Source organism: Doryrhamphus excisus, linkage group LG10 (genome assembly GCF_037039965.1).
Source record: "Doryrhamphus excisus strain RoL-2023G ecotype Guam linkage group LG10, RoL_Dexc_Guam_v1.1, whole genome shotgun sequence".
NCBI lineage: Eukaryota > Metazoa > Chordata > Actinopteri > Syngnathiformes > Syngnathidae > Doryrhamphus > Doryrhamphus excisus.
In genome coordinates this window covers 12,264,569-12,286,402 of record NC_136366.1, presented here as the reverse complement: position 1 = coordinate 12,286,402, position 21,834 = coordinate 12,264,569, and the positions used below count along the sequence as shown (strand labels likewise).

The 21,834-nt window shown below is 40.9% G+C and overlaps 2 protein-coding genes across 3 annotated transcripts; one reads left to right on the top strand and one right to left on the bottom strand.

The window, feature by feature from the left end:
- Window positions 1–279: 279 nt before the first annotated feature.
- Window positions 280–14,133, bottom strand: myo1hb (myosin IHb). The gene is made up of 32 exons (XM_078794135.1): window positions 13,363–14,133; window positions 12,077–12,210; window positions 8,871–9,032; window positions 8,319–8,434; window positions 8,050–8,248; window positions 7,139–7,219; window positions 6,895–7,074; window positions 6,721–6,819; window positions 6,517–6,630; window positions 6,369–6,440; window positions 6,140–6,259; window positions 5,505–5,572; window positions 5,326–5,431; window positions 5,172–5,252; window positions 4,985–5,076; window positions 4,824–4,918; window positions 4,578–4,624; window positions 4,325–4,405; window positions 4,147–4,252; window positions 3,952–4,069; window positions 3,670–3,783; window positions 3,518–3,594; window positions 2,667–2,735; window positions 2,492–2,576; window positions 2,254–2,416; window positions 1,670–1,753; window positions 1,497–1,590; window positions 1,224–1,415; window positions 1,074–1,144; window positions 748–845; window positions 574–673; window positions 280–488 (listed from the first exon to the last, which is right to left on the bottom strand). Exons 2-32 carry the CDS (start codon window positions 12,104–12,106, stop codon window positions 462–464), a joined length of 3,141 nt encoding a protein of 1,046 aa, XP_078650261.1. The 5' UTR covers window positions 12,107–12,210; window positions 13,363–14,133; the 3' UTR covers window positions 280–461.
- Window positions 14,134–14,144: 11 nt separating this feature from the next.
- On the top strand, window positions 14,145–20,501 carry svopb (SV2 related protein b). 2 transcript variants are annotated; one of them, XR_009119749.2, is made up of 17 exons: window positions 14,145–14,559; window positions 14,705–14,820; window positions 14,930–15,015; window positions 15,085–15,183; window positions 16,130–16,201; window positions 16,308–16,432; window positions 16,506–16,569; window positions 16,793–16,918; window positions 17,002–17,130; window positions 17,210–17,283; window positions 17,437–17,513; window positions 17,586–17,690; window positions 18,596–18,707; window positions 18,786–18,867; window positions 18,932–19,021; window positions 19,098–19,337; window positions 20,424–20,501. XR_009119749.2 is itself a non-coding variant. In XM_058051244.2 (16 exons), the coding sequence occupies exons 1-16, from the start codon at window positions 14,498–14,500 to the stop codon at window positions 19,233–19,235; spliced, it is 1,557 nt and encodes a 518-aa protein (XP_057907227.2). In that variant the 5' UTR covers window positions 14,145–14,497; the 3' UTR covers window positions 19,236–19,842. The 2 variants fall into 2 exon arrangements, 1 of the variants encoding a protein (XP_057907227.2); XM_058051244.2 differs by lacking the exon at window positions 20,424–20,501 and having other exon boundaries at window positions 19,098–19,842.
- The last annotated feature ends 1,333 nt before the right edge of the window (window positions 20,502–21,834 follow it).

Genomic DNA, 21,834 nt, shown 5'->3' with positions numbered 1-21,834 from the left:
TCAGTTGCTAATACTAAATAGCTACTGCAGTACAATTAACTGTAAAATGTACTCTTACACTGCAAAAAAAATAAATAAAATGTACTGAAAGCATCTACCCAGATGTTTTTTTTTAATGAAGCGACACATATTTATGGATGAACACCAATCCTCATCATCGTGGTAAATGTAGCCAACTACAATACGAAATCATACTGAAGTAAAAGTACAGTTAAATATTTAAAAACTATTTTAAAAAATTACAAATACACAAAAAACACAGTAAAGACAAGTGAGTGTACTTAGTTACTTACCCTAACGCTCCCTAGATGTGAGTATACATATATTTCCTGCATCCTACAACCTTCTACAATGACATCTATTGTATCTACTATTTGCTAGTTCCATGACTGAAATATTGGCAATAACAGCTTAGACTGGCTGTTCCTAAAGTATGCAGAACCAGGGGGGTGGTGAAAAAATCATCTGGACTTGGTTCTTGTTGATTCCTGAAGAGGACATAACGACAGCCGTGTTTAATCAGTTTAAATTTACACTCATTCTCATTTGAGGTGTCCTTTTAGGAACTCTCACCACTGTCAGGTGGCCATTTTTAGCCCTGTAGACCACCGACTCATGACCACTCCTGAAGTCCACAAAGCCTTCTCTGCCAGGCTGGATGTCGAATCGCACACTGCACACGACAACGTCATATTCAACAGAAGATGATTGGGGGACCCCCCCCCACTGTGACATCTCACTCTGTACCTGCCCTGGACCACCTGGATGAGGTTCTGCTTGCTAGTGAGGACAGATAGCCTGGTGAGGGCCTCAAACAGGAAGTCACACTGCAGAACAAGATCCCCCTGGTGAAGCAAATACGGTTACTGATTAGAAAAGTAACTTATTTTTACACTTGCATGACAATTAAGTGTGTTAAGTGCTCCTAAAATTCTGTCTTTACAGTGAATTAAGGTTCCATGATGGTGACAGTAAGATGCTAGAACCGCCATGTTTTCAGAATTTCTATTATTTCCCATGGGAACATTTGTTTCAAAATCTGAAGAAAATCATCAAGTCGTCATTCTCTCTACCTTCTGCTTGATGTCATCACATGTAACGTGGAGAATCAGGAAGTTGTCACTCAGGTTGCTGACCGAAACACCTGAATGAAAGAAGAAGAAGACTCATCTCGCCACTTTCCTTTCACACCCCCCATTTACGGTAATTCCTCCTCTCGTTACCTTTCAGCGAGCTGTAATGGATCCTCTGCTTGATCTTGGCCTCTTCCACCAGGTAGACAGCTTCTTGAGTGAGGACGAGCTGTCGCGGGCGAGGTCTAAAGCCATTCCTGTCGTATTTGACCACGCTGACGCCGTATTTGACATGCTCGTGTCGGATCACTTGCATCACTTTCATGCTTATGTCCTCAACGCCTTATTTTAGAGACAAAATTAGAAACAATGAGTGCTTGTTTAAGCTCAAAGAATTACAAAAACAAAAAAATGCAGTCTTACCTATCCTGGTGTCCAGGAAGGGTCTGCAGACACTGATGGGATAGTTCTCCTTTTTGTCTTTGAACATGGAGCTGGTCTGAACTTTTAACTGAAGCTGCAAACATGTCATGGAAACTATTTTAAAGTCAGTTTGCCCTGTATGGGAACCCTGTGGGAACCCTGTGGGACTGTACCTGTGCTTTCCTCTCCTTGGTCATTCCATGGACGTATTTACGGATCATGTGGCGGATGTAGAGCTTCTTCAGGAGCTGGGATGCCTGCAAAATAAAACATGTTGCAGCTTTTTTCAGCCAGCCAATCACAGAGCACATATAGACAAACAACCATTCACACTCACATTCATACCTATGGACAATTTGGAGTGGCCAATTAACCTAGCATGTTTTTGGAATGTGGGAGGAAACCGGAGTACCCGGAGAAAACCCACGCATGCACGGGGAGAGCATGCAAACTCCACACAGAGATGCCCGAGAGGGGAATCAAACCCAGGTCTTCCTGCTCTCCTGACTGTGTGGTCAATATGCTAAGCACTGGGCCACTGTGCTCCCCTTGTGGTAATGTTATGACTATAAAATTTTTATAGCAAATTACAAGTTTTATTTTTAGAATGTTATGTTTTTTATATTTAAATAATTATCATAACATACTTTGGGTGTTAATTAGTTTTCTTTTTCTGTTTTGCAGGTCATTTTCCAAGTTAATTTAATAGTTAATAGTTATTTTGCAGCTTGTGCCACACACACACGCTAACACACACCTCTCGCAATACAGGCGGAGGAGTGGGCCAAGAGTCCTTCTCCAGGACAGTCTTTGGGAGGTTCTCCTTGAGCCGAGTCAAGTAGTTTTGCCTGACGTATGCCAGGTACTCTCTGTTGTCTACGCTGGCTGGCTCATTTCTGGTCATGAAACCTTTAATGAATCTAGAACAAATCAGAATTGACTTTAGAATTGTTGCTTTCACTTTGGCTGAACCAACCGTTCGTCTTCACGTATACCTCTTGATGATCCTGACGGCCCATTCCCGTTTTTCTCGCTCCTTTCTCGCCATCATGCCTCGAAAGCAGTTCTCTATCTTTGTGGCTGTTGAAGCGAACGCAAAAAGAGAGAGTTTAAATGTGTTTGCCTCATGTGACACGCTTGTGGAAGAGTAAAAAAAAACAAAACACGAACCGGCCTCTTTCTGCTTCTGGTAGTCACCTTTTACTCGATAGCCTTTGTACTTGGCTTGAATCCTTGTTGCTGCAAAGACAAGTATATTTTATTTTTTTACATCAAATGCCGACTTTTTAGTGGCTTATTTAAAAAGGAGCAGAGAAGACGAATGTATTGTATGTATTGTATTATACGTAATAGTGTTAAATGTTACTAAAACGTTGCCCTCAACAAACTACAATATATTCAGAACTCCGCTGCTCGCCTCCTCATTTCACTTCAACGTTCTTCTCATAACCTACAAAGCCCTCCACGATCTGACCCCCCCATATCTCACAGACCTGCTCCATCCACACAATCCCCCGCGTCGCCTTCGCTCCTCAGACTCCAACCTCCTGGCACTCCCCTGTAAGACCAAGCTTCGAACCTGGGGTGACAGAGCTTGCTCTGACCTTCCCAGTTTAAAAAAACAACTAAAAACCCACCTCTTTAAATCTGTTTTTAATGTCTAACTTTTTATACCTGACTGCTGTGCCCCGCCCCATTTTTACTCATGTTTTAGCTGTGTATTAACCAATGAATGTTGTATTTTAATATATCTTTTGCTCTGTTTACTTGCTTTTATTAAACTCAATTCTTCTGTAAAGTGTCTTTGAGTATTTTGAAAAGCGCTATACAAATAAAATGTATTATTATATGACTATACGGTTAACGATCCATGATGGCAACAGGTTGACAGATTCATTTAGCACATTTCTATTGTTTTCTAATGGAAAATGTGGTTTCAATTCCATCTTATTTATGTATCAGCAAACCACAACAAAGGTTACCTCAAGTCAGACTCCCAACTGACTACTCCTACGGCTCACCTAGCTGATTTTTGCATACTTGAAAGGCGTCTTCAGTTGCAAACAGAGTCCTCGGGTGGCGGATGAAAATCTTGGTCCTTAAGGAGATAAGGAGAAAAATAATAAGACTGGTATTCCATAACAAGGTGTGAACATAGGTGTGATTGTCTTACCTGCCCATCTTGTACTCATCAGGTTTATAGTCCAGATGCTTGATTAGGCACCGCACACCTTCTGCAGCAGTACCTTTCCAGTTGGGCCAGGTGTCCGGACATAGGGCCTTGTACCTGAGCAATGGTAACGATTATGATTTTGGGTAGCAAACATAACTTTTGTAGTTATTTCTCCCTGTCTACAAAGTAAGTTAGATATGGTCAAACCAGAGAACAGTAGAGAGTAGGTAGTGACTCAATAAAGCTCATTTTCAGTATTGCAAAAGCCTGTGCTTATATTACCTCTGAAGAAAGATCTCGTATTTTCTGCGGTATGCAAACCCCGCACGCCGCACCCTCAGGTGCTCCATCAGGCCCAGGTACTTCACCTGATGTCGCACCAGCACATCATCAAAGCATCCTGTGAATCAAGAGAGGAAAAACTCTGAATTCCGTGGGCCGCGATGCTGTCCAGATATACGGAATATTCCACCTCACCTGGCTGTTTGGCTTCATTGGGTTTGATGCAACGGATGTACCAAGGCTCTTTGGTCATCAGGATCTCAGTCAGGCCCACCAGGCTGCTCTTGAACTGGGTCACTACCTGCAGGAAAGAACGCAGTTGACTTTGTAGAAACGTTTACAATGCAGAAAGGTAAGAAAATGAACATCTTACAGTTTCAGGTCTCTTCTTTCGGTCTGGCTCAGTAGGAGGAAAACAATGTTTGATGATAGCATTTTTGGACTGTTGCATAACCTTACAAAGAAGAGCATATGTGCACTTGAAGAATATATTGTATTATTTGATAATACAATAGAAACAAATGTGAAAACAGTCCAGTCTCAACTTGAAGAAATCAAGAAATCACCATATGATAAAACACACATTAATTAGTTCTGTACAGTAATGATAAACTCAAAAAAATTACCTCTTTTCCATTTCGATACAAAAGGTCATTGTTCTTGTCCAGAAATCCTGAAAGACATAACATAAGAATGAAATTAGCATTGCACATAACTTATTATTATTCATTGTAGGCATACCTGCACATTCTAATCTAATGAGATTCAATACAAGAGCTTGTCACTGAGTGTAGAAGCAAGCAGAAGCCGTGTAGATGTTATTCCTATACATACACCGTCACAGAAGAAGATAAAGTAAGATGATGTCTCACCTACGACACAGTATGTAACCTCTCCAGCATAGTGCAGCAAGCGGAAGTCTCCTCTCTCGAGTGTTTTCCTTGTCTTTTGGTCGGCCAGTTTGTGTCTGCAGATTAATAGAGTTCAGTAATGTCGTGTGACTTGAACTACAAGCAGCAGAGAAGCAGCTTACGTGACAAAATGAGGATGACCGCCAATCTTTTCCTCCATTTTGTCCAGCAGTGTGAGATCAGTGGCCTCTCCGGGACGTAAACATTCCTCATCCTATATAAAGTAAGACACCATGCATGAGATGTCCTATTGAAATGATTGCATTCAAACACCCGTACCTCTTAACCCAAGTGTGAACACACCCTTACCAATAATGAGATGATCCCTCTGTGTTTCTCCTCCACAAGGTCACAGATGATCTTGTTATTAAAATATGGCACTGGCTCCCACTGTGTGTACAAACTGGATTGTCACTCATGTTAATCCTATACAGGACAAAACTATCAGCCGGGCATGACTGACCTCGATGCCTTCCATCTCGTACTCCTCCTGCTCTGACTTCAGGGTCAGCTGGATAAAAAGTTGCTGCAGCTTCTCGTTGCAGTAGTTGATGCAAAACTGCTCAAAGCTAAAAAGAAATCAAAAAAAGTTACTTTTCACCACATCATTCTTTTATTCCGTCCGTTTTGGAGGACTCTCACCTGTTCACATTGAAAACCTCAAATCCGTAGATGTCTAAAAGACCGATCACTGTCTTTCTGGAGGAATCCTAGGAGTGTTTGACAGGCGCATCTCAATAAATGTCAGTTTATTTCTGTAGTTCATTTCAGCGGTGCAACACTTATATATATAACTCTTGCTACATATTCCATTCATTCACGACACAATCTGTTATAAAATACTGGATTTCAAAAACATTCCTGAATAATTTGGCTGATTATTGCTTACAGCTAATAAACCCCCATATTCAGTATTTTTTTTTAAAAATCAGAAAAACTGTCAAAAAATGTAATGTATGAACAACTAACTTAAATTGGTCTGAAATCAATTAACTTTTGTATGATATTGTAATTTAATATAAAATAATTTAATTAATTATAATAATTAATTTTAATATATATAATGAAAAAGCGGTAGAAAATGAATGAATGAATAATATTTAATTTACATTTTTATATTTTCCCCCTCTACCATAGACAAGGTGATTAAATCATGCACATATAAAACATGCAGTTTGTTTTTCTTGCAATGAAATATAATTTGCAGTGTAATGGCAATTTTATTATTATTATTATTATATTATTATTAGGCCATTTATTGAAGTTGAAGTCCTCACCATGTTTGCCAAGGATTCATTGATCTTGTTAACAAGCCAGTTGAAAGTGCGTCCATAGATGGCTTTGGCAAGGGCGTCCCTGGCGTAAACAGCATGGTCCACGGTGAGGGGGCTGAACACCTTGTGTGTGATTAATTAAGAGAAAAGTGTGATTAATATGATTAAAAAGCAGACCCCCGAGTTACACTATATGGTAGAATAACAATCGTTGAAATCATCAATCGGTCACCTCCTCTTTTTTGGCTTCGATCTTGCGGTGGGTTAAGCCCTGTTGTAGCACCTGAGTGGGGATCCCAAGTAACTGTAGCATAAAAAGCAAGGAGAACTTAAGGAATAAAACAGCATAATATTTCGAATGAGTTCCTTTTGGTTCTGACTTTTGACACCCAGTGCATTTCCAGGTTGTTGTTGAGGCTGGCATAACCTCGAGCATCTGCCTCGAAGTTGACGTTACCCAAGTGGAGCACGCTGGCAATGATTCCAAACAGGTGCTGCGTGAACACATTTTGATGCCATATGAATTATGCTTGTTTGGAGTTGTTAGTATTTATATATTAGAGCTAGACGGTCATAAATCCTACCTCAGTGTCACTCTCGCTGAAGCCTATGACAGAAAGGGCTCGCCCCACCGTCTTCCAGTCGCTTTTATCGTTAATGGAGCTCACTTTGGCACAATTACCCTGCAGGTGATACAGAATAAACCATTGAATTGTGAAACTCTCTGCATGTTGTAGTTTTACTAAGTGGTCACTGACTTGAACCAGGTAGCTGTAATTCTGACAGTTCCTCTCCAGGCCCAGCCAGCGGAGCAGATTTTCCTCGCCGCCCTCCACCAGCTGGTAGAAGATGTGGAAGTTCCGCTCACCGTGGTTCTGATGAACTACACGTGACTTCTCCAGCAGGTAGCTGAGGATGTGTCCGCCGACGGCTCCTCCCTGAAGGACAAACATCATTCCATAACACAAATTACTTGAATAAATTGAGGTTACTCAAGTCCACCTGGTGGTCAAACTGGATGTCCATGTACTTCCCAAAGCGACTGGAGTTGTCATTCTTTAGGGTTTTGGCATTTCCGAAAGCCTGGGTGACAATAAAGTCAACATTTTTTACTGGCTGATAGCACATTATAGACATGTAATTGAAAAAAATATATAGAAAAATTGGAGATTTTTTTTTTTATAAACTTATATAACTTATAATAATTTATAAAGAAAAAAATAATAGAAAAAGGCATAATGCAGCAAGAAAAAAGCTTAAATCAGAAACCTACATGACCGTGTGTGAAAAAACTGATTGCTCCCCTACAGAAAGAAAGTAATTGAGACATTTCTAAAGCTTTGGGACTCCAGCTAACTACAGTGAGAGGCGTTATGTACATGTGGCAAAAACATGAAGAGTTGTGAACCTTCCCAGGAGTGACTGGCCAACCAAAGTTATCCCAAAAGAATCAACACTGCCTCTGCTGGTTGCAGCTAAGTCGTGCACACGTTTGGCTTTGATTATTTCAAGAGAGGCATTTACTATAGCAATGAATGAATAACATTTATCAAGAACATACGGTAGAGCGCAGGCCTCACAGCTAGGAGACCCGAGTTCAATTCCACCCTCAGCCATCTCTGTGTGGAGTTTGCATGTTCTCCCCGTGCATGCGTGGGTTTTCTCCGGGTACTCCGGTTTCCTCCCACATTCCAAAAACATGCTAGGTTAATTGGGGACTACAAATTGTCCATAGGTATGAATGTGAGTGTGAATGGTTGTTTGTCTATATGTGCCCTGTGATTGGCTGGCCACCAGTCCAGGGTGTACCCCGCCTCTCGCCCGAAGACAGCTGGGATAGGCTCCAGCACCCCCGTGACCCTCGTGAGGATAAGCGGTAGAAAATGAATGAATGAATAAAAGAACATACAGACCTCAAGCACAGGGTTGGAAACAAGCAGCCTGTCTCTGACGTTATTCAGGACTTTGGTACTTGGACAGCTGACTGCATAAAAGTGGAGAATCTTCTTGGAGGCCTCGGTCTTGCCTGCGCCGCTCTCGCCCGAGATCAGGATGAAGTGGTCGTTGAACTCGGACAGCATGGTGCGAAACACATTGTCTGCTAGCGCGTAGCTAAGGAGAGCATATGGACTTGAAACTACAAATCAAAGTATTCATGCCGATATTGAAACTCCAATCTTACATGTGAGGTGGAAGCTCAAAGAAGTTGACGCCCATGTAGGTGTCCATCTGATTCTTGCTGTAGATGTCCAACTCCTTATATGGGTTGACCGACACCAGTAGAGTGCCTATGTAGGTCTGCACAGACAATAAGGTCGCACAGGAGGGGGGACAGAGGGTCACGGACGTCACCTCTTGAAATGAAATGTGCTGGATGCATCACTTCCAACAATGAGCAATGTTGTCCTTATCAAGAGCAATACGTTTGTTTAATCGCTTAGTACGACCTGGAGGATGGCAGCGACCTTTGTGAGCGTTCACATGCTGCTTCAGCAACATGAGATGCCGGATTCAGCAGAAGGGAAAGCGGCACAGGACTACGGCAGGTGAAAGGTCAAAAGGCACAGCGCTTAATTACAAGTAGAAATTGAAACTGCGGTGGAACTTCAAAAGTCCAGCGATGGTACAATTGAGAATTTGAGCCAGATGCAGTCATCAAAAGAGCCAAGTACGGTTCCCGAACCACAGGTTGCCTACCCCTGCTCTAAAACATTACCTCAAGGAAGGGACTCACATAAACCAGATTCTCATGGAAGCGTTTCCTCAGGTTGTCTAGGAAGGCGGTCTCACTGGTGTAGTTATCCAAGAGAACAAAATCCTGGATCCCAACACGGTCCCGAGTGGTAAGCGAGGCCTCCATGTTTCTCAGGATCCTGTTACAACGCTCCTCCAGGCTCTAAGTGGGAACACACAGAAGGTATAAGGAAATATATGTTGCATGAGACGCTGCTATCATATCACATATCCTCACAAACACGGACATGGAATTATATTTGTGGCTCTTATCTGCCGTGTGTTCCTATTTTTGTGAATTCCAGTCAAGAGCGGGTGCTGGGACCCTGGTCATATCCTTTCTGCTCATGATGGATCTATATTCAGGCAGCACTATCTAATCTATTTGATTGCGAGCCATCCATCCCGCTCTTGACAAGGGTACTTCGGAAATAAAAATGTCCCCTGACTGACATGTATGGGAAGCATGTACTGCACCTTGTAAAATAAGCAGAAATGTACTTTAATTCCAATGGCTCTCCTTCCGGCCAAAAGAACCAACACCAAATGTGATGATTCCTCACTACTTCTCAAGTATTTACCTAAAGCAGGGGTCTCAAACTCAATTTACCCGGGGGCCACTGGAGCTAGGGTCAGGTTTTCCAAAAAAAAAAAAAAAACGCATTTATTAAAAACAGAAAAATATACAAACTTTTTCAGTGCTTTGGTTCCGATTTTCCACAATAAAAGCTCTGATAAAACATTCCACTGTTCTCAAATATCTTAATTTTTATTTTTCTGCACAAAATAAAATGAAAAATAAATAAACAAATCAAGAATAAAGAAAATCAATAAGTAATAAATAAATACAATAATAATAATAATAAAACAGCAAATAATAAAAACTTAAGAAACCACATATAGTTGGTGGGTAGACAAATTATTTTTTTCAGATTAGAATTAGAATTAGAGCCCTGTAGATATGACAAAACACGACTATAGTCACATTTATACTTTTTTTAATAGCCAAAAACTTACCACTTCCACACGGATAGGGAAGATAACTATTAACAGTTATTTAACCTTTAACATGAACATTAATCAAACATAATATTTTTTTCTGGGTACATGATACCATACAGCATCCATATCAATATCAACATTAAACTTTCATATCAAGGCGGGAGCCTCAAACTAGTGTCCTGCGGGCCACATTTGGCCCGCGGGCCACGTGTTTGAGACCCATGACCTAAAAGAAGGGCAGCAGCGGTGCGACAGGAAAGGCAGACAGATGATACCGTCTACTTCCTACTTCCTTCAATAGGAAACCATCAATAATACTGCATATAGCCAATGTATGAACAGGAAGAGGTCTCAAGAAAAAAACATGACTCAAAAATACACACTCAAATTAAAAAAACAACAACACACAATTAAGTGTTCCACCCCAGTCATATAGATGGCAGTAATTGAGCAGCTGTGTGCTTTAAAAAAGTGTCTTACATTTGTCGTACGGTTTGCAATGAGTTCCACAGTGGTCATAATGTTTGCTCCTTTTCGCTATTACAATATTGGTTGGAACGTGATGAGGCGAGATTAACCTTACTTTTATGAAAAGTACAATGAAAAAATATATTGCAATCTATTAACTTCATTTCTACTTTGTTACACTCTTCTGCACTCTGTATGTATACTAGTGGCCCCGCCTCCATGCACCCACCAAGACAAACACGCTGTATGACTGACCAAAGGGCTCACTCCATTCATTCCGTTGTTCTCTATTGAAATGCACAGAGTGGACAGGGAAAACAGACACGCATGAACATGGTAATATACTGACACCGTTCATTTATTGCATGATGAATTTATTTATTATTGTCCCATGAGACATTTTTTTATCAACAAAAAAATTTATGTTTTAATCTCACAAGATCTTGTGACACCCCTAGTGACTGCCATGTTGTGCAATATAAGATAATAATAATATTTTTCCCTCTTCACTTTCTTATGCCCTCCAAATCATTATTCATTCATTCATTCATTCATTCATTTTCATGCTGGAGCCTATCCCAGCTGTCTTCGGGCGAGAAGCGGGGTACACCCTGGACTGGTGGCCAGCCAATCACAGGGCACATATAGACAAACAACCATTCACACTCACATTCATACCTATGGACAATTTGGAGTGGCCAATTAACCTAGCATGTTTTTGGAATGTGGGAGGAAACCGGAGTACCCGGAGAAAACCCACGCATGCACGGGGAGAACATGCAAACTCCGCACAGAGATGGCCGAGGGTGGAATTGAACACTGGTCTCCAAGCTGTGAGGTCTGCACGCTAACCCCTCAACCGCCGTGCCACCCCAAATCATTATTAAAGTCAGAAAAATTCCATTGTTATATATAGTGAGTTTTTGTATAACAGCCTCTCTCTTGCCATTTAGGCTAATAAACTCAGCTATAATGAGAGCAATTACAGTAACGCCATTGGCTGACTAGTTTACTAGCTCACAACAAACAGAAAACAAAACATGACCTCAGTCTTTGTTGATAAACAAGCTGTAACTTGATAAAGTACAACAACAACGAAGAGTCGCATGATAGAAGGTGGTTCATCTCGCCGTCAGTGGCACGCGGTTTACCACAATCATCTAAAATGCACACCACGGTAAACATCAAATTTTGATGTCGGGCTACAAGTGGAAGAGGAAAGTCTATCTGACCCTGAGGCCATCACTGGAGAAGCCATCCCTTTTGTCCTGGTCTATCCAGTATGGTGCAGGATCCTGTTACTTATAGACTCAAAGTGGCAGTTAGGCCCCCATGAAAGAGATAGTTCTCCTTGCTTGTGGGGAGGGCTTTAACGGGCTCCGGGTCTCAAAGGAAACCTGACCATCACAGATTGACCACTGATGGAAATTACTATCTTTTTCTTCATAATGACTATTTTGACTCTTTGGCCTTATGGAGGCAGTGTAAAGGCTGCATATGTTAAAGTATATCACAATTTTTTAGCCCAGTAGTCCAAAATTTTTACTTTTCTAGGGTCCTTTCCAAGGACTCTCAAATTTTATCCAAGAATATTAGATTATAGGCGATACCAAACCTTGAAGCTTGCAAAGCACGGCGGCAAAGTTTGATGATTGGCATAAAACTGCAGATATACATACACTACATTTCTTAATTTTTCAGTGCCACAAAGTAAATGTGAAAAGTTTGTGTCGTTACCTCCTTCACTTCCAAAGCCATGTGTGTCATGGTTGGATCAGTCGTGTCGGTTAAAACCTGATCAATGCAAATTATTTTCGGCTTCAATCCCTGTGAACTCCTCAGCCCAACACTGTCATCCTAGGTGGCACTTCCTGAAAATCGGAAGTTCACAAATAGCGGAACGTATAAAGTCGGTAAATAAATAAAAATATGTCACAACAATCCACCATCTTCTCCACAGCGGGGAGGTTGAGCTCCAACGGGAAGGAGGTAGCTAATGATGTGGTAATGAGTTACGTGGTTCTAGAAGGACCTGGACTGCTTTAAACATTCATGGAGCTCAGGCTGCAAACGTTCATTCAGCGCTATGACCAGTGTCGAACAGCTACACAAAACACTCGGTGTGTGTGTGTGTGTGTGTGTCATGCTGTAATACAAGGATGTAGTAACTGTATCCTTCCAGGGTCCCGTCTTCCGCATAAAATTAAAGCACAGGTATTTGATTACTGATCTTTGATTAGACAGATACATTTCAAACTAATTACGTACAACTCTTAGATGTCATATGCAATTTTAAAAATCATTTAAAACTATATTATACTTATTATAGATGACACGTATTACATTTTGTCCAGTTGTGTTCCAAGAAATGGTCAAAGTGATACATTTTGACTGTTTACATACGCATTTAGAATGAAGTGCTGTTTAAAAACATATTTATCGTAACGGCGCCAATATATCGTCTTCTAAGGGTTCAGTTGGTTCACTTCAGACAATTAAGTTGGCCCCTCCTTTAATATTTAACATTGAGTTTCCTGTGGACACCAACAAAAGCATCTAACATTACTGTTTGCACAGTGACATAAGAGAGCTTGTTGGAGGATTTGTCATTAATATAATGTAATGTACATTACAATATACATTATGTAGATTATTAATATAGTGTAATCCATTATGCACACGGATGGATTGGAGGAAGAGGGAGGGGGAAAACAGTTGGTCTGCACACATTCATACTTTTTTAGTAACTCATTTGACAGTAACTCATCAAAAGTAAACATGCACAAAGCATGGTGGTCCATGTGTTTGTAATTGGATACATAACTTTGTGACCCTGATGCTAAAAAGTCTGTCATTAATATATAAAAAATGTACAAGAGTTTAGACACTATGCAAGAGGCAGGACGTTTCTTAAGTTGTGCATTCATTTGACATCTTGAATAGAAATGTTTTCTCCTAATTACAATTTAAAAAATAATAATAAAAGAGCAAAGAAAGGATTTTACGATTCAGAGTTGGCTTACCTTTGTATCCATGCCGGAGCGAATCCTTGGCTTCGGATGCCCTGTGGGAGTCTAAACAATCACTGTGGGTAACAGTAGGTGTATATAAAGGAGTACCCACTTGTATTTATGAGTGTCCCAGCATGTCCTCACTCCACCGGTCGCTCACTAATAACTTAATTAATAAAAAAAAAGAAATTATGAGCAGCAATGTAGCCGTAAATACTCGGTTCCAGCTTTGCAACTCAGCTATTTGGTTCTTTTGCTGATGCAGACTGCATTGTGGGACTATAATAAGTACAATAACAACGTCCAGCTCATATTAGATTCTCTCAGACATTACAAATCATAAACACACTCTAAAATCGTGTATAAAGTGGGATATAAATCCTCATTTGTGGCTATTTTCATCTCTTGTATGTCCAACATTGTAGCTAGAAGATACATATTCATGAGGCATTATGGGTAGGGAAAGTTAAGCTAACATGGCTGTTTATTTAACCACCTAACTCTCACCTCACAAATCAAAAACACACTCCATAATCTTTAAGAAAGTACTATTAATGCCAAAAATGTAAGATAATCCAATACCTGTCTCAATTTAATCTCTTGTAGGTCCAAAATGTAATAATATACACATCTATTACAATGCGCAAGGCATTATGGGTAGAAATGTAGCGCCAAGATGGCTGCCTATTTACCAAACAGAGCAGTATTGGACTCGTTGAAACTGGCAACTTTTAAATTAGCCATAGTTTCGCTAAAATAGGATAAATATGGATAGCATGATAGCGACTTTAGTAGTTCATTAGTAGGACATGTATGGTGAAATGTTCCGCCAATTACAATCAACCAGAAAAGAGATTCTTCTCATCCGGAAGAGTGATACGCCTGTCAATCAAGTTGTCTCTACTAATGGTTACGCCTACTTTTTCTTCCGGCTTGGAGACGGTAGAGTTTCATTGCTGCAACGTTTACCGTTTAAAAAAAAAACAACTTGGCGGTGTTTCACTTTTAATGTGACCACGCCCTCTTTTCCAGGTATTTTTCTCTCTCTGATTTCATCCTGTTCTTGGATGTGTGCAAAACCCCACCAGCAGGTTTGACCGCAACTGTTGTCAGCTACATTGTGTGCAGACACACACGGAACACAAAAATGGAGAAGAGAGGCACGTCGGCTTCTGTCACTTACAAGCGTTGGCGAAGTCCCAATCACGGGTAAGAAATATACTTTTGTGTAGAAAGTCAAGATTTGTCTGTTGTGTTGCTGGCAAAATTCTATGCAGATTCTAAATATATTCATCCATGCAAGTCAGCTAGTCCTAGTCATAGTAATCCTGCTGTCTTGTGTTGAAATAAACAGTACAGAAGGAATTATGGACCATAAAGGTGAATCCTCTAGTGAAGACAAGGGCGTTTGCTCTATAAACTTTGACCAAGGATGCAGGAAGTCTTCATTGTCCTCCAATACAGCTCACGGTGGGTACATTATTACTGTCTGTTGCATGTACTGGGATTAAAAGTGCCCATGATGGTCTTGAAATACAAATAATGTTGTGTTTTTATTTAATTTATTTATTTCTTCTAGAAACCTTTACGCTTGACGGAGCGCTGGATGCCCTCGGCTTTGGATGGTTCCAGAGGAAAATGTTACTACTCACCGGTTTTGCATGGGTATGACGCTTTTTTGCAGTAATAAAAACATTTTTCGAGGGTTAAATTGCCATTTGCATATGGGTACAGGTGGCCGATGCCATGGAGATGATGATCCTCAGCATCCTGGGGCCGCAGTTACATTGTGAGTGGAGGTTGCCCAGCTATCAAGTGGCCTCCATTACATCGGTAATGTTTGGAGGGGTTTTGCTTGTACTATGATCATTGTGCTCTTTTGTGTTGTTTTGTTTGATTTACAACTCTAAATGGATTCTATAATCTAGAGTTGGGATTCACAAAGATAATGCACAGGTTAATATATTAATGTAACAATACTGTATGTACGAGCGGTTAGCATGCAGGCCTCACAGCTAGGTACTCCGGTTTCCTCCCACATTCCAAAAACATGCTAGGTTAATTGGCAACTCCAAATTGTCTATAGGTATGAATGTGAGTGTGAATGGTTGTTTGTCTATATGTGCCCTGTGATTGGCTGGCCACCAGTCCAGGGTGTACCCCGCCTCTCGCCCGAAGACAGCTGGGATAGGCTCCAGCACCCCCACGACCCTCGTGAGGATAAGCGGTAGAAAATGAATAAGAAAATGAATGAAAGTCAATGATGCATGAGAATGTGGAAAGGAAAAGGCAGCTCCCTCAGACCTGCCAACATATACACATTTGTTGAATACGAGTGGAGAAAGCCAAAAAATACCACTTCCACATGGAATGGGAGGACAACTTGTTTTCACTATGTCATGTTGGACATGCAGTGAAGCAGCACCCCAAGATATTTGAGGAGGATTGGGTCAAATTAATGGACACACATTTTCTCACATTTTTCAGGGGTGTACCCTGAGGATAAGCGGTAGAAAATGAATGAAGGAATGAATACTGTATGTTTATTATTGTGGTTGTATTTAGCTACATGAGAGACAATATCAGCTGTAATAATAAATATCCTGTTAATGTAGCACCCCTGGGACACTATAAAAATGTATTGATTTTCATGGGACCCAAGGATGCTTTATTACCTCTATAAAGGCAGAATTCAATTGTGCAGGTGTACAAAAAGTGAATTCTGTCTTACAGTTTGTTCCCTGAAAGGACTTGGATGCTAAACGTTTGACTCCTCTAGGTGGTATTCCTTGGAATGGCCTTCAGTTCCTCATTCTGGGGCAATTTGTCTGACAAGTACGGCAGGAAAAAGGTGAGCCGCCTTTGCTTGTTGAACCACATGTAAGGATTTTGTTGGATTATTAATATACATATATGTATATTTATACATGTGTTTGTTTTTATGAATGCAACAACAGGTGCTGACCATTTGTATGTGCTGGACTCTTTACTACAGCATCCTGAGTGCCTTTGCCCCTCAGTATGGGTGGCTTTTGGTGTTGCGAGGCCTTGTAGGCTTTGGCATCGGAGGAGCACCTCAATCGTGAGTTTTGTATTTCAATATAGTGTAGATGCCATTTTTTTTAAACTAGCAATAACCATTTACTTGCTTGCAGGGTGACATTGTACTCAGAATTGCTTCCTTCGAAGACGAGAGGCACCTGCATCGTCCTTATTGCGGTACTGTGGTAGCATCATATCCATCGCTTTCCCTGTCCAGTATGTTCCTAATAAAAACAGATTATTATTATTAGCATAGTATGTATATATATAAAAAGAAAGCATGGAACCTAACCTAAATGTTGTAAACAATTTTAATAATTTGGAGTGCAGGAGAAAATGAAAAGTAAAACTATATTTTTTGTGTTGATACAAGTACTTATTAGTTTTGTGTGTTTTTCAGGCATTCTGGTCTCTGGGCTGTGTCTTTGAAGTCCTCCTGGCTTTGTGGATCGTTCCCGCTCTCGGCTGGCGGTGGTTGCTAATCCTGTCTTCTGTACCATTGGCCATGTTTATTTGCTTTTGCTCCGTATGTAGTACGGTTGTAGTTTGTACAATACAATACAATGCGCTGCATCACACTGATTTGACTGAACTCTTTTCTTGACGCAGTGGTTGCCCGAAAGTCCTCGTTTTGACCTGCTGAAAGGAAATGAAGCAAAAGCCATGGTGACGTTGCAGCGCATGGCTCAAGAAAACGGCAAGGCCCTTCCACGTGGGGAGATCGTCTGTAACATTCAGGTGACGTTACATTTTTAATAATGCGGCAGAAAATATGTGAACGTCATGGTTGTTAAGAACGTCTTCTTGTGCTCTACAGAATAACCGTGGGCGGCTCAGAGACCTCTTTACACCGCAGTATTACAAAACTACACTTCTCCTCTGGTTCATATGGTTAGCCTGTAGAACATATTTCATATTTCATATACTTGGCCACAACTCTTTGCCCTTTTAGTCACAGAACCAACACTACCTGCATAAATACCTGCAACATACACCATCCAAAAAGCATTAACTTTCATTTTACAGACTGTTATTCTGTTAAAGGTTTTCCTATGCCTTTACCTACTATGGGATAATCCTGCTCACAACAGAGATGTTCCGAGCTGGAGATTCATGTGGAGGTACTGTAAGCCGCAGCATTTATTGCTCATCTTAACTGAGCGAAATATCAACTTCTCTGTCTGTGCCTATAGCGACGCAAGAAGCCAAAGCGGAACCAAACTGTAGTCTGGAATGCAAGTTTTTGACCTCAATGGACTACAGAGCCTTTTTGTGGACAACCTTGGCTGAATTCCCAGGTGACATATTCTCTAATGACTGTCTTAGCAGCCTGCACAAAGGGGAGGAGCTTATGTTTTGTTATCTAGCCAAACACAATGGGTGTTCTTCTTAAGGAAATTCTAATTAGAGCTTCAAAAATGCATCAGAGAATAAAATTTTCAATGTCTATCTTTGGTGCTCGTGCAAATTTTGATCATCTGATGAACAGCCTATTTCACTTTAATGGTTGTTTGCAATAAACTGTAAAAAAAAAAAATTGTCTCACTACCATTTCTTCTTTTTGCATTTTGAAGGTCTACTTAGAACCTCCTTAAGATCCAATAAATCCATAAATAAATTCATTCATTCATGGGTCACGGGGGTGCTGGAGCCTATCCCAGCTGTCTTCGGGCAAGAGGCGGGGTACACCCTGGACTGGTGGCCAGCCAATCAGAGGGCACATATAGACAAACAACCATTCACACTCACATTCATACCTATGTACAATTTGGAGTGGCCAATTAACCTAGCATGTTTTTGGAATGTGGGAGGAAACCGGAGTACCCGGAGAAAACCCATACATGCACGGGGAGAACATGCAAACTCCACACAGAGATGGCAGAGGGTGGAATTGAACCCTGGTTAAAAAATTCATTACACCATAAATGAAAAGGAACACAAGTGCAAAATGGCATGTACTTTGTTACATCGCAAAAGAAATGCTGTTCGTTAATACAGCTGAAAAGCCAGCATTTCAAGAAATGCTGCAAACGTTTGACAGACGAGTTTGCCTGTGAGAAAATGCATGTCACACACTGGAATTCCACAACTTTACACGGGTGAAAGATGACATATTAGAGTAAACGTTCGTGTGTATGTGTTTACAGTATATTCAGTATAAATGTATTTTTATAAAACATGCTTTATTGTATTTGTCCTTCAGGTCTTATCATTACTCTGGGGACAGTGGACTACTTGGGCAGGAAGAAAAGCATGGCGCTGTCCTTCTTCATCTTTTCTTTAAGCATCCTACCCTTATACGCTTGTCTTGGCAGGTATGTTGTACGTATGTTTGCATGTGTTCATGAATGCATCTAAACACCATCAAGTTATAAGGCGTTCTCCTCACGTAGGATAGCGCTCACACTCTTCATCTTCATCGCTAGGGCCTTCATCTCTGGAGGCTTCCAAGTAGCTTTTGTTTACACACCAGAGGTAGGGCTCTAACCTTGCAGCTGTCATGTGTAAAATGAAAACATACTCACTCTGCTTTTATCAGGTGTTCCCAACAGAGACCAGAGCTTTAGCCATTGGTACTTCAAGCGGGTTGTCCAAGTGTGGCGCCTTGATCACCCCCTTTGTGGCACAGGTAAGCACCAGCCATCACTGTGTGATTCAAAATGAGTCTTTTAAAAAAAAAAAAATTAGCTTTGTTTTACTCAAAGGTGCTGCTAAGACAGTCTGTGTACCTGACCCTGGCCGTGTACTGTGGCTGCTCTCTGCTGGCTGGCATCGTGTCCCTGTTCCTTCCCATCGAGACCTTAGGAAGGGCCCTTAAGGAGTCCAAGCACGAGAGTGTCTGACTCTCAGATCAGCCACACTCGCAGAAAAGACCCAGGACTGTTGGGGAAGACATTTAAAAAAAGATGGACTGCATCAACCTGAGTGATGATGAGTGAAAAGAGGTACAGTGGAACCTGTGTTGTCACACACCCCACTGTAGAATTTGTAGAATTCAGGTCTCTGTTATCGTATGGCCAGACAAAGCACCCTCGTGTTGGTGACTGTCTGTGAAAATGGAAGCTGTTATTTTAGGCTTGTTACACTATAGGCTAGGTCCGTCATGATAAATAATAAATCGATGAACGATGAAGGTCGACAATTTTGCCTGCCTCGATAAATTGACATTACTACAATTACTACACAGGCTAGATAACAAGAGCATTCACTCTGCATCTGTCTGTCATTCAGCCTTTGCCCTAGTAGGTGGGGCCAGGCCTGCTCATGAGGTGATACACAGAAGCCAGGTTGGCGTTAGCACAAATTAGCGCTGTGAGCAAGAAAATGCATGTATAAATGACGGCACAAAAGCGATGGTTTTGAAGCTAAATGCCACAGCCCCAGTGTGGGCATATTTTGCTTTCACAGAATTAAGAATTTGTCTGTTAAAATATGATTTTAATATCACTTACAGGAGGAGCGGCACAGCGGTCTAGTGGTTAGTGCGCAGAGACCAGGGTTCAATTCCACCCTCTGGCATCTCTGTGTGGAGTTTGCATGTTCTCCCCGTGCACGCGTGGGTTTTCTCCGGGTACTCCGGTTTCCTCCCACATTCCAAAAACATTCCAATGGTGCTAGGTTAATTGGCGACTCCAAATTGTCCATAGGTATGAATGTGAGTGTGAATGGTTGTTTGTCCATATGTGCCCTGTGATTGGCTGGCGACCAGTCCAGGGTGTACCCTGCCTCTCGCCCGAAGACAGCTGGGATAGGCTCCAGCACCCCCCGCGACCCTCGTGAGGAAAAAGCGGTAGAAAATGAATGAATGAATGAATGAATCACTTACAACAACAAACACAGGATCCTGCAGGGGGAAAGATTTAAGAGAGACACATAATAGAAAGTGAGCTGGGCCGGTGTGTGATTGTACAACACCAAGTGCCCACTCTTTAAAGTTAAGTCTCGAACGGACTTCATATTTCCTGCTTTGGTTTTCGTCTGGCCTTTTGGAATGGATTACTGCTGAAAACCGAGGTTCCAATCTCTTTCAGGTCGAGAGCAGTTAATGGAGGAAAAGCCTGCAGGTATGATTCAAGTCACCAGTCACATTTATTGTTTACATTGTAGAGGGAGAAAAGTATTTTTTTGAAAATTTGCTTTTTTTAAAAAAATTAAAATTCAATCTGCTCTAAAACTTATACATATATACTTATACACATATGAAAACTTATACATATACAACATATAAAATACATATTTTATATATGTCTATCAGTGGCAGGCAATACATTTGGTACCATGGCCTTCAATGGGGCCTTACATAGTAATGGTAATGGTTTTATTTCATGTGAACATGCATCAGATTACAATTGAGTGCATCCCATAATCAGTTCCCAGTTCCACATGTCCAAAAGGAGTAGGAAGAAGCAAAGCTTATTAAATCCTACCCCTCCATCTGGTACTTTTACAATCAGTAACTGTTACATTTGTTCACTTCCTGCTTTCCATAATACAGTTTAAGTTTTTTTTGTTTTTTTTAATAATGCAGCTCATACCGAAGTATGAGGTGATATGACCATCCAATGACATAATGTGTACCATAGTAAGTGTCAATATAGTGATATATATAGCACATCATGACTGGTTCAAGACTCTTCATCCTTGTATTTAGCAAACATCAACTGCTTGTATTGTTTCTTATTGTTTGAGGTCCTTACTCAATCCATTCCATAGTTTGATTCCACATACTGAAATGCTATGGCTTTTTAACATAGTCCTAGCATACAAGTGTTTCACATTACTTATGACTTACACCACGTCTTAATACCACTGCTATCATGTCACAATTATACAAACTACTAATAAACACGACCACCGATACACCCGAGTTACAATTCTGCTGGCAACATTGAGCTTCATGTAACTACAACAGCTGCCTGCAAGTATATGATAATGTTAACAAGCGTTATACAAATCCCAAACATCACTTGGAGCAGCTCAGAATCAATATTTACTGAACAGAGTTTGCACCTTAGAGGCTCGAAAGCCTGTTGTACTGCTCATAGGAATTGGTATGCAAGTGGAAAACAAACATTCTACCAGATGGAGACAAGGTAACAGTGTTTGGATGAGTTGGCTGAACTCACCTATACAACGTCCAGCTTCATAGCAACCATTTCTGCTCCTCTTCCATCAGTCGTTGTGGGTATTATGGTGTGCAAATCGCTACAGATGATTCAGCTTCAAACTTAGCCTTTATTTTGCTCTGATCAACCAATCAGAGGATGGAGGAGGATTTTGGAAGAAAAAAAAACTCCTTCCAAGGTACCACTAGATGGAGCCGGGGTACCATCATTGGCACTCACAGTTTTGAGCATCCTACTCAAATCAATACGCAAGAATGACTACAATACGTTTTATAGTAGGTAACAAAGCCAAAGTCGGTTAATTAAACAAAAATAT

Excerpts from the sequence above, each read along its gene's own strand:
- myo1hb (XM_078794135.1), bottom strand. The coding sequence starts at position 12,106 with ATGACACACATGGCTTTGGAAGTGAAGGAG. Across the intron at positions 7,075-7,138 it reads ACATCCAGTTTGACCACCAG|GGAGGAGCCGTCGGCGGACA; the intron begins GTGGACTTGAGT and ends TTTGTCCTTCAG. Across the intron at positions 5,077-5,171 it reads GAGGGATCATCTCATTATTG|GATGAGGAATGTTTACGTCC; the intron begins GTAAGGGTGTGT and ends TACTTTATATAG.
- svopb (XM_058051244.2), top strand. The coding sequence starts at position 14,498 with ATGGAGAAGAGAGGCACGTCGGCTTCTGTCACTTACAAGCGTTGGCGA. Across the intron at positions 16,202-16,307 it reads ACAAGTACGGCAGGAAAAAG|GTGCTGACCATTTGTATGTG; the intron begins GTGAGCCGCCTT and ends ATGCAACAACAG. Across the intron at positions 16,433-16,505 it reads ATCGGAGGAGCACCTCAATC|GGTGACATTGTACTCAGAAT; the intron begins GTGAGTTTTGTA and ends ACTTGCTTGCAG.